The 12,254-nt window shown below is 41.8% G+C and overlaps 1 protein-coding gene across 9 annotated transcripts in view; it reads left to right on the plus strand.

Moving 5' to 3' along the window:
- lifra (LIF receptor subunit alpha a) overlaps nt 1-12,254 on the plus strand; it is a 198,072-nt gene that overhangs the window by 137,788 nt on the left and 48,030 nt on the right. For 8 of the 9 annotated variants that reach the window (XM_043703114.2, XM_087975105.1, XM_087975062.1 and 5 more), the window contains 3 exons: nt 6,613-6,879; nt 7,613-7,730; nt 9,526-9,674. In XM_043703114.2, coding sequence (XP_043559049.2) covers nt 6,613-6,879; nt 7,613-7,730; nt 9,526-9,674 — 534 coding nt within the window. Of the gene's footprint in view, nt 1-4,266; nt 4,372-6,612; nt 6,880-7,612; nt 7,731-9,525; nt 9,675-12,254 lie in introns of those variants that run through there. The other variant, XM_043703122.2, reaches the window with a different exon arrangement.

Genomic DNA, 12,254 nt, shown 5'->3' on the forward strand with positions numbered 1-12,254 from the left:
CTAACTTTGATCACCTCAGTCCTCCATTTCCACAGTCAATCGGACTGCACATTGGAGGAATATAGAACATAGAACACTCCAGCGCAGTACAAGCCCTTCGGCCCTTGATATTGCACTGACCTGTGAAAATAACCTGATGCCCATCTAACCTACATCATTCCATTATTAGCAATATGTATGTCCAATGCTCTTTTAAATGCTGTTAATGTTGGCGAGTCTACTGCTGTTGCAGGCAGGCATTCCATGCCCCTCCTACTCTGAGTGTAGAAACTACCCCTAATATCTGTCCTAAATCTATCAACCCTCAATTTAAAGCTATGCCCCCTTCTGTTAGCCTTCACCATCCGAGGAAAAAACCTCTCATTGTCCACTCTATTTAACCCTCTGATTTTATCTTATGTCTCGATTAAGTCACCACTCAGTCTCCTTCTCTTCAACGAAAACAGCCTCAGTTCCCTCAGCCTTTGCTCCTAAGATCTTCCTTCCATACCAGGCAACATTCTAGTAATTCATCTCTGATCCCTTTCCAGAACTTCCACATTCTTCCTATAACATGGTCACCCGAACTGCATGCAATACTCCAGGTGCAGCCTTACCATTGTCTTGTACAGCTGAGGCTTGACCTCTTGGCTCCGAAACTCAATCCCCCTATTAATAAATGCCAACACATCACATGCATTCTTAACAATCCTATCAATCTGGGTGGAGAAGTTCGGGGAATTTTACCATTAGTCCGGTACTCTGCATTCCTGTTATTTCTTCCGAAGTGAACTAACCTCTCACTCTGCTGCATTAAACTCCATTTGCCACTTCTCATCCCAGCTCTGCATCTTATCCATGTCCCTCTGTAACCCTCAACAACCTTCAGCACTATCCACAATTATGCCTATCTTGATGTCATCTGCAAATTTACTAACCTATCCTTCTACGCCCACATCAAGATCTTTATAAAAATGACAAACAGCAGTGGCCCCAAAACAGGTGCTTGCGAACACCACTGGTAACCGAGCTCCAGGATGAACATTTCCCGCTAACCACCACCCTCTGTCTTCTTTCAGCTCGCCAATTTCTGATCCAAAACACAAAGTCACCTTCGATCCCAAAACACTCTTTTGTGCAATAGCCTACTGTGTGGAACCTTATTAAATGCCTTACTGAAGTCCATATAAACCATTTCAACCAATTTACCGTCATCCACCTATTTTTGTCATTTTCTCGCAGAACTCAATAAGGTTTGTGAGGCATGACCTACCCTTCACAAAACTGCGTTGACTATCCCTGATCAAATTATTCGTTTCCAGGTGATTATAAATCCTATCTCTTATAAGTTTTTTCAACACCTTACCCACAACCTAAATAAGGCTCACTGGCCTATAATTACCAGGGTTGTCCTGACTCCCCTTCTTGAAAAGGGAACAACATTTGCAGTCCTCCATTGTTGAGGGAAAAAACTATCTTCTGCCTGGGCAGCCGACAGCCTGGAGGACTTCACAATGAGTTCTCTAATTTCAAATAGTCTTCCCACTCATCCCCCAACTCCCTTTTCTGCTCCACCTCCTCCCTTCCTGCTGCCAACTCGATTTATCCCTCCCATTGACCAACCAGGTCATACTCTCTACATGTGTTCATATATCATTACCTCATCATTTTATGCCCTGCTCATCCCCCAGGCTGTAGCTCCTCACACCCCCATATCTAGTTCTGAAGAAGGGTTATACCTGAAGCATTGACTTCTCCCTTCCTGATGCTGCCTGGCTTGCTGTGTTCTTCCAGCCTCCTGTTTGACTGTTCCAGTCCAACATTAGCCTCCTCACATCATGGTGCTCTCTTGAGATGATAGAGTAAAACAGATTTATCTGTCATGGTTGAATTCTAAAAAGAGTCACTGACCAATGGTAAATGTGGTCAACTGATTGATTAATTGCATTCAGTTGTCTCTCAAGTCTTGCAGAAACAGCTTGCTCAGGAAATGCAATCTTGCGATAAAATCAAAGAAAAACCAATTGCTGGAGAAACTCAGCTGCATCTGTGGAAAGAAACAGCTAACATTTTGAGTTCAGTATGACTCTTCAGAACTGAAAGGAATTTGAAACATGTTTTTATGATGGAGGAAGAGTGAGTAGAGGGATTGAGGGTGCTAAGAGCAAAAATCAGGTGTTGTGTTTTTTGGTGGTGTGGAGATAAGATGTATAATGGGTGTGAATAAAGGTGCATTATCTCAAATATTTAAAAGGTTAAGTCACCAATAGTTCTACTACCAAAAGGCTACTCTCTTATTAGAGAGAGACGACTGGCGGTGAGTTTAACATGAGGGTCACCATGTCTCGGGCAAGGGGAGCGGTTGAGAAGGAGAGTCACTCATGGTGACCTCAGCTGGTGAGGGATAATAAATCTAAGATGATGAATAGACTTTTTAAAAAAAGTTTAATGTTGGTGGGTGGCCTGGAGCTGAGATGACTGAACTCCAACAACTGCAGCCATCTTCTTGTGTGCCAAGTGTGACTTCAACCAATGGAGACATTTCTCCTGATGTCCATTGATTTCCGTTTTGCCAGGGCTCCTTGATTCCACGCTGAGTCAAATGCAACCTTGAGGTCAAGGGCTGTGACTCTCATCATTTCAAGAATTTAGCTCTTGATTCAAACGTAGATCAAAGATATCAGGAGCTGAGTGACCCTGCTGGAACCCAAAATGGGCATTGCTGAGCTGGGTATTGCTGAACAGGTGCTGATTCATAAGTGTTGTCAACAGCTTCCATCACTTCATTGATGATTGAGAGTAGACTGATAGGATGATATTAGTCTAAGGAAGGGTCACTGGACCCAAAACACAAACTCTGACTTTTCTCCACGGATGCTGTCAGAATTGCTTTTCCAGCAATTTTTGTTTTTGTATTTATTTTCCAATAAACCTGTTCAGAGATGTTATTACACACCTCAGGAATAGGTAAGACTTGAACCCAGACCTCCTGGATCAAAGATATGAAGACTACTACTGCATCACAGGAACCATGCTGGTACATTGATGTTGAAATGAAGTAGATTTATTTCTCTTTTCTGCTGCCTCATCAACTGCTGTGACTCAGCAGTCTGTATTTGTGCTACCTAAGTTCTGTTGCTGATAGGGGCAGCGCAGTGACTCAGTGGTTAGCACTGCTGTTTCTCAGTGCCAGGGACCCAGGTTTGATTTCAGCCTCTGGCAACTGTCTGTTTGCACATTATCCCCATACCTGTATGGGTTTCTCCAGGAACTTCAGTTTCCTTCTGCAATCCAAAGATGTACATTGGTGAATTGGCCATACTAAATTGTCCATAGTGTTCAGGGATGTGTAGATTAGGTGTATTAGTCACGAGTAAATATAGAGTAGTGGGTAATGGGTTAGGGTGGGGGAGGGGGTTCCTCTTTGGAGGGTCATTGTGGACTTGTTGTGCCAAAGGGCCTGTAGGGATTTTAAGATTCTTGGTGTTGAAGTTTCCACCTGAGTGACTTGTTACGTTTAATTGTTTCTGACTTTCAACATAGAGGAGCATTAAATCATGAGGTGAGGGATGGGGATATGGGATATTGACCTAATTAGAGAAGTTGTTTCTTTTAACAGGAGAGTGTGGGACCTGAGGGCACAGGCTGAGTGTAGCGACATTCATTTATAACTGAGATGCTGAATTTCTTCAGCCAGAGGATTGTGAATCTGTGGAGCAGATTGCTGTAGAAGGCCATGAGGTCAAGTCATTGAGTGTATTAAGACAGAGGAGATTCTTGATTAGTAAGAGAATCCAAGGTTATGGGGAAAGGCAGGAGAATGGATTTGAGAAAGTCAGCCATGATCGAATGTGGAGCAGACTTGATGGACCAGATGGCTTAATTCTGCTTCTATATCTTAGTCTTATATTAAGCAGGAAATGCCCTTGCCTGCATTTGAATTGCAGGGTCATAACTGCTTCTCTTTCCTGCAATACCCATGTCTCAAGATATTAAAAAAAATGTTTGGGACATTGGCAGTTAGATATGATTTGGTGATTGTGATGACTTAAGGAGTTGTTCCCTAACTAGAATGGGTAATCATTTACTAGATTTAGGTCAGTGAATTTAAATTATACTAGACGCAATTGTGGGGTTTGAAATCCTAGTTTTGGAGCAGACTTCTGGATTGCTCGCTGTGCCACGTTCTGATTATGCTCCCATTCCCTTACTGTTTGTGTGATAATGCTGATGAATAACACTAATGACGCCAGTTAAGGAACAGTAACTGCGTTTTTACGTCAAAATAGAGAAAGGAAACTGTTTAAGAGATGGAAGCTAGATACGAAGAACAAAAGAAAACCTTTCTGCAAAAAGAATGGTATCGACTTAATTGCTTTTCCACATTTAAAAGTGAGTCAATTTCTTTGATAAAGTCATATAGCAAGGAAACAGACCATTCAGTCTAATCAAACCATGCCGATCATAATCCCAAACTAAACTAAGTCTCACCTGCCTGTCCATGCCCACATCCCTTCAAACATTTCCTATTATAGACTTATTCAAATATCTTTTAACATTGCAACTGTACCTGGATCCACCATTTCCCTTGGAAGTTCATCCGTCACACAGACCACTGTGTTTTAAAAAAAGAAAATTGTCCCTCATGTCTTTTTTAAAAATCTTTCTCCTCTCACCTTAAAAATATTCCCCTTTGTCTTGAAATACCCCATCCAAGGGAAAAGATACCTGCCTTTCACCTTATCTATGCCCCTTATGATTTTATAAACCTCTTAATTTGGTCATCCTTCACCATCCTGTGCTTCAATGAAAAAAGTCCAGCCTATTCAGCCTCGCTTTATAACTGCTCCTCCATCCCCTGCAAAACAAGGAATTGAGATTAGATCATTTACTCTAATGTTTCTGTTAACACTCCCTAATTTGCTCAATGTATTTTTTGCTCCATGAAAATGGTGTTTTGTTATTCATTGTCATTTTTAGATGTTAACATTGATATCATTATTGTTACCCAAGTGAAAATTTAGGTCAACTATGATTTGTTGGTGGCATAGTGATCATGTCATTGGGCTGGTAATCCAGTGCCTCAGTCTAATGTTGCAGATCATGGATTTGAATCCCACATTCGTGAAATTTAAAGACAGTCAAAAAAAGACTTTGTTTTTAGGAATTTACAAAAGAATGGTTTTTGTGTAACCACTGTCAATTATTAGAAAAACCTATCTGGCTCTTAACTGTCCTTTAGGGAAGGAAATCTGCCATTCCCACTTGATGTGGCCAATACGTGACTCTAGATCACTCAGTAGTTATATTTGTGAAACTGGCTCACTATCATTTTCTAAAGGGCCATTAGGCTTCGGTAGTAAGTTTTCCATTCCCTGTAAATAAGTTAAGAATCTGAATTCAACCTTCACAAGCTTATTTTGTTTAGGATTCTAACACTGTTTAAAAACATTTATCTTATTAGACTTTGATTTGGCTTGGTGCTCAGGTTTGGAGGGATGACACAGACTTCATTCTTTCTTAAATCACCCAACTGTAAGCTAATTTACTCACTGTCTGATTTTATTTTGACTTTATGTTGAGAGGTGCAGCAGAGTGGTCCTTATTTATACCTCAAGTGCATCTGACATCCTTGACCCCAATTTTCACCTGGAAGTTGAGATAAAGACAGACTGCTGAGGCTTTCCTTAGAATGGATGAATGAATCATTTGGATTTCTGTTAGCCATTCCCAGGAAAACCCAAAAGAATTTAAATAAAAACAAAGGAAACGAGAATGTGAGAGGGACAAGTTGGCTGTGATAATTTGGGAAACTGTCTTTGAAGGAATAACAGTTGTTTAGATCAGAGTGATGCTGGAAAAGCACAGCAGATCAGGCAGCATCTGAAGAGCAGGAAAATCGACGTTTCGGGCAAAAGCCCTTCATCAGGAATCGGGCTATTCCTGATTAAGATCTCTTGCCCAAAATGTCGATTTTCCTGCTCTTCGGATGCTGCCTGATCTGCTGTGCTTTTCCAGCATCACTCTGATCTAGTTTCCAGCATCTGCAGTCCTCACTTTTGCCTTTAAAGGAATAACAATCAACAGAGAAAGGCAAATAGTGTTTATTCATGGTTTGTAACTAATTGACAACCCCTTGAAATGGAATAACACTTTTGATAGTGATTTAATTGTGGCTTACAAGAGAAGTTAAATGTTGAATTAGATCAAAGGAAGAAGCTTAGAAAATGGTTAAAACAGTGTCATTAATCTGACAGGTGGCAGCACTTTAGAATTCAGTAAAGAAGAGTGAAGATGATTTGGAACTGTAGAATATGAAAGTAAGCATGTGACAAACATAAAAAGTTTAACTGTAAAAGCTTTTGGAGCATGTGAAAAGGAAAGGATTAGCGTAGACAAATGAGGGCCAATTACAGGCAAGGATAGTGTGGGGAAAGGACCCATGATCTAGATGAATGCCAACCTATTTCATAAGCTGTAAAGCCCATGAAATACTTTTGAAGGACTGTCACTGTTGGAATGTATGAATCACAGCAGCTAATTTGCATTCACTATTATCCCACAAATGATGATGTGACAATATCTAGATTATCTGCTCTAAGAAGCTAAATACTATCTTTCTTATTCCTGAAGGTCAATGTGGTTCCATTTCAACAAAAAACTTGGTTGCCAGTGTCAATTCCAGCTACAATATAACCTGCTACTTTTGTGAATTTGGTGCTGCTGATCAGGTTAAATGGAAATATGCTGGCAATCTCCTCCCCAGCAGCTACTACACTAAGATCACCTCCAACGTTAGCATGGTGTCACTGAATAACCTTGGCCTAACCAGCCAGCAAGGAGAAAATCTGACGTGTACATTTAAAACGGAGTCTTACACCACTTCGGTCAAGACTGGATGTAAGTATCGTATTATGAAGGCATACAAATTGCAATAAGTGGGATTTTTTGTTTTTCCCACGGTCAAATGAATTCTGGTGTCCATGGGTGGAGGTGCAAATGGTAATACTTACAGGTTGAAGCTGTTTTTGGCTATGATCTTCACTGAGGTGAACTGATGGATGCCTTCAAAGTTCTGAAACGGTTCAATAGGCTAGATCTGGATAAAATGTTTCCATTTTTATTGGAGTTCAAAACATTGTGCCATAAATATGAGAGCCAGTTATAAATTGAGAAAGGAATTTAGGTGAAACCCCTTTTATCTGGAGTGGTTAGAATGTGAACCTGCAAACACAACGAGTAGTTGAGGCAAATTATATCGATACATGTAAGAGGAAGTTGTTTAAATAGACGAGAGAAGAAAAAAGAAGGATATAATGATCTGGTGAGATGAAGATCAGAAATAGTCTTGCATTCAAGAAAAAGACTGGTATTTGAAATGGGGTGTTTGTGTTGTAGATTCTACCAGCACATCAGAAATTGGAGTAGGAGTAGACCCTTACCAATTCTGTTAATGGAGAATAACTCTTATTTCTTGACCAACTTTGTTACAGGCTGTGTACAGTAGAATTAGTAAAGTTGAGACTGGGATGTGAAAACTGCACAAGCTATTTTGTTGCCAGTCAATCAGCAGGATGGTTTACCCATCCAAAGTGTTTAAGAAACTGGAGTTCAAATATTTTTGTTTCTTTAGATCCCCCGGAGGCTCCTCGGGATTTGGAATGTGTAACCCAGAACTTTGGTAAACTCAAATGTTCTTGGCGCACAGGAAGAGATACAAATATAGAAACAAACTACACTGTCTGCTCTTGGTGAGTTCTCATCATTTTGTGTGGGCTCTGATAATTGCTATGATATCATACCATTTTAAAAATACCACGCAACACTCTAATTCGAGAGATGGATAATGTTCTCTGCAGCCTGTCCAGTGCTCGGGTAAAGGGCATCTGATCGAGAAGGAGAAGGAGGAGAGGGATCCAGTTGTCATTATTCACTTGGTGCTAATTATATTGGTATGACTAGAAAGGATATTTTGCTGGAAAACTTCCAAAAGGAGCTAAATTAAAAATGAAGGTAATAATCTCTGCACGACCAGCTGACCCACAGGCAAACTGTAGAGTAAATAAAGTCACGGAGCTAAATATACGGCTCAAAGATTTGTGTGGGTGGAATGCATTTCAATTCCTGGACATTGGCACTGCGGTAGAATGGAATTGTCCTGGTAGAATTGCTCCACTTAAACTGTGCTGGGACCAGCAACCTGATGAATTAAAAAAAACAAATCAAATAACTTGGACTATAGAGAGGGCTTTAAACTAATTAGAATTAGAGAAGCAAAATGTAAATTGCAAAGCAAGATGAGATGACAGCATTCAGGATTTGGATAGTGCAGTTCAGCATAGAATAGGAAAGGATAGAGGATACAATCATGTGGATGAGCAGAAAGACCTCTCTGTCCATGTGAATAGATCCATGAAAGTCGCCACCCAAATTGATAGGGTTGTTAAGAAGGTGTACAGTTCGTTAGGTTCTATTGGTAGAGGGATTGAATTTCGGAACCATGAGGTCATGTTGCAGCTGTGCAAAACTCTGGTCTGGCCTCACTTGGAGTATTGCTTGCAGTTCTGGTTGCTGCATTATAGGAAGGATGTGGAAGTATTGGAAAGGGTGCAGAGGAGATTTACTGGGATGTTGCCTGATATGGAAGGAAGGTCTCATGAGGAAAGGCTGAGGGACTTGAGGCTGTTTTCATTGGGGAGAAGAAGGTTGAGAGGTGACATCAGAAGATTAGAAAGGGTGGACAGTGGGGGCCTTTTTCCTTCAATTGTGATGGATAGCACAGGGAGACATAACTTTAAATTGAGAGGTGATTGATATAGGACAGATGTCAGAGGTAGTTTCTTTATTCAGAGTAGTAAGGGTATCGAACACCTTGTTTGCAACAGTAGTAGATTTGCCAACTTGAAGGGTGTTTAAATGATCATTGGATAAACATAATCGATGATAATGGAATAGTGTAAGATAAATGGGCTTCAGATTGGTTTCACAGGTTGGTGCAACATCGAGGGCCGAAGGACCTGTTCCGTGCTGTAATGTTCTATGTTCGAATTATGTAAATGACAAAAGCAGAGTTGAGCCCTTGAACAGATCAGCCATGACATATAGATTGACAGGGCAGACTTGCTGGGATGAATGTCCTACTCCACCTTCAATTCCTTGTGTTTCTGTGATGTGTTGGTGTGCTATTCGCCCGTAGTTATTACTTGGTCATGTTGCTTGAGATATAAGTAGTCCTGGTTTTCTAGTTTATCATGTTGATGCCTCAATTTTATGTACACTCTGCGCTGCCCCTGGCATGCCCTCTTGCATTCTTCATTAAAACTGGATCGATCTCCTGGCTTGATAGGAATGATAAATTGAGGCTAATCCAAGCCATAAGTTGTAGATTATGTTGGATAATTGGACCATGAAATGTAATCGAGATACTGGCCCCTGTTGTGCTTCCAAATTGTCTTACTGTTCGGATGTGGGAAAACAAGACAATTCCTCCGTAAACTTGCTTTTAAGAAACAACAATTGAACAGTCTCTTTTTGTTTGCTTTGTAGGTTAGGAGATACCTGCACTGAAGTGGGAGCTAAAACCTTTATCGAGCGTGACTTTGTTGCATTTCAAGATTTACAATTGCAGATAACTGCTACAAATGAATTAGGCAAACAGACGTCAGAAAAATTTCGAAAGGTAGAAAGTGACATTGGTAAATATCAGAGCCGTTTATTTTTGGTTTATTTAGAAGAAACAAAACAGATTTTTCACCTCCGGTTTATAGGTGAATGTGGTTATAACGTACAGAGGAACCTCCATATCCGAACGAGATGGGTGGGTATATTTCGTTCGGATAATTGATTATTCGGTTAATTGATACAGTGCCTCTCCCCTGGGGCGTGGAGATTTCTGAAGTTTCCTTTTTCCTTTCTCTGTCTGCCTGCTCCCCCTCTCTATCTCAGAGTTTGTTTCTGAGGGAGAGACACACTTGTGTGTAAGGGACCTGCAGCATTTCTGAAGAATCCCCTGCCCCATTCATTTCCAAGGGATTGACACAGCGAACATATCGAGCTCCCCGGTCAGGAGACTAGGCAGCAGCACACTGCGCGAGAGACCTTGTCCCCCCAGAAATGCCCCCATCCCCGCCTCCATGAGGCCTGTTCTGTCCTTGCCCACTGTCTGAGTCCCCGCGAGCTCCCCCCCCCCCCCAACCCCATCCAACACTGCTCCTCCAACACTGTCCCCAATTCCATTAAACCCTGCCCCTGCCTGAAACCCCCCAACCTCGTCCAACACTGCCCCTAACCCATCCAACACCTTCCGCCGCCCTGCCTGCCCCCCAACTCCATCCAACCATGCCCCGCTGATTGCCCCCCAACCCCGTCCAACACTGCACCCTTTCCGCTCCAAATCCCCCCCCCCCCCAACCTGGCCACCTCTCCAAGGCAGCCGGACTGGACAAAAGCATTGAGTGCTGCTGCCTATGGGGGGGTTGAGTCTCAAAATAGCGTGCACACAAACAGACACAGACAGACATTTTTTATGCAGCTCTTTGACAGGTTCCACCTTTGCCCTGTACAATATTGGAGAGATTATCTGGGGAAGAGAGGTTTAGACAGTACTCCTGTGTAGAACTCCAGGGAAAGTGTGGGGGGAGAGAGAGTGCGTGAGCGGTCAGTCATTTGGAGACGGTGACTGGACTCCCACTGATGTCCAAGACTGTTCTTGGCAGCATTTCAGTAAGGCAAGTTCATTTTCAATTATTGTAAACAATAGACGCGAACAGTGTTGAAACACCTCTTTGATTTAATGTTTCTATCGGGACCTTGACATCATCTTCGGATAATCTGGAGTTTGGATAATTTATATTCAGATAATCTAGGTTCCTCTGTATAACATGTCTGGTTTAGCCTCTCTGAACATGGCATACTTCACATTTATTCAAATTCTCAAGAGTAAGAATGACAAGTTCTGTATGTGTTCTTTTAATAGGTTTGTCTCAAATTCCTTTCTATGTTACTTAAGTGCAGGCATTAAACCATCCCATTTCAATGACCAATGCCACAGTTTAGGCAGTGCGGATCAAAACTTGCTAAACCCGTCAAATGTTGGTATAGTGCCAGTCATTGTCTCCACCTTGTGTCCTTTTGAGTATCGTTACCAGAGTATGTCTAACAGCTCTTTCTCAGAGGGGGAACTACATTTGAACCTGAGTTGCAGCAGTGTGAAGGATGCTGCAGACAACCCAAAAATCAGGTCTTTCTTGCTGCAAAGGTTTTTTTGTTTTTTTTTCTCGAGTGATGAGAATATTAACATGGTGGTTGTGTTACTATAGGTTGTAATAAGTGCTTTATAAGTATGAGGTCAATTCCCATCTTGGCAATTCACCTAAGTTCAGCTGTGACTTAGGGAATGAGGAAACTGTACTCCACACTGTCCCACCAATGTGTACTCCCCTAAAAACACTAAATCTGGAATTTAAAAAATGCTCATGATCACAAGACTACTACATTGTTGTACAAGCACTTTTCATATGTTGTCCTTCAAAAAAAAGTTTGCTATCTTTGCCACATTGTTGTAAAAAGCACTTCTGGTACATTGTCCTTCAAAAAAGTCTGCTGTCCTTGCCCATTCTGGAAGAGCACAGCAAACCAAGCAGCATTAGGACTTGGCGAAGTCTGACGTTTTGGGTATAACCTTTCAGGAATGGAGATGGGGGTTAGGGGATGTTGCAGATAAAGGAGCAAGGTTTATGGATGGGCAGAGGGGTGGAATGGTGAGGTAGTGATAGATGATTATAGGTGGTAGGTATGAGCTAGTGGGTCAATTAGGAAGAATGAATCCAGTTGGTAGCTGGAAGGAGGGGTTGATTTTATGGAAGGAAGGAAGCTGATTGTGTGGAGTTTGCACATTCTCCTGGGGTCTGCATGGGTTTCCTCCGGATGCTCCAGTTTCCTCCCAATATGCAAAGATATGCAAATTAGGTGAATTGGCCATGCTAAACGCCCATAGTAGGCTTAGGATGTGTAGGTTAGGTGCATTACTCAGGAATAAATGTAGAGTAATAGGATAGGGGTTGGGTCTTTGTGGGTGACTCTCTTCAGAGGGTCAGTGTGGACTTGTTGAGCTGAAGGGCCTGTCTCCACACTGTAGGAGTTCTTTGATTCTATGAATTTGCAGTCTGAATCACTGTGGCAATGGAGGAGGCTGAGAATGGACATGTCGGTGAGGGAATGGGTGGTGACTGGAAGGTCAGGACAGCCTTTTCGGCCCAGCGGGGATACTTGGCGAA

The sequence above is a fragment of the Chiloscyllium plagiosum genome, unplaced genomic scaffold (assembly GCF_037043375.1).
Source record: "Chiloscyllium plagiosum isolate Xiang-an unplaced genomic scaffold, Cpla_swu_hap1 HiC_scaffold_2, whole genome shotgun sequence".
Lineage (NCBI taxonomy): Eukaryota > Metazoa > Chordata > Chondrichthyes > Orectolobiformes > Hemiscylliidae > Chiloscyllium > Chiloscyllium plagiosum.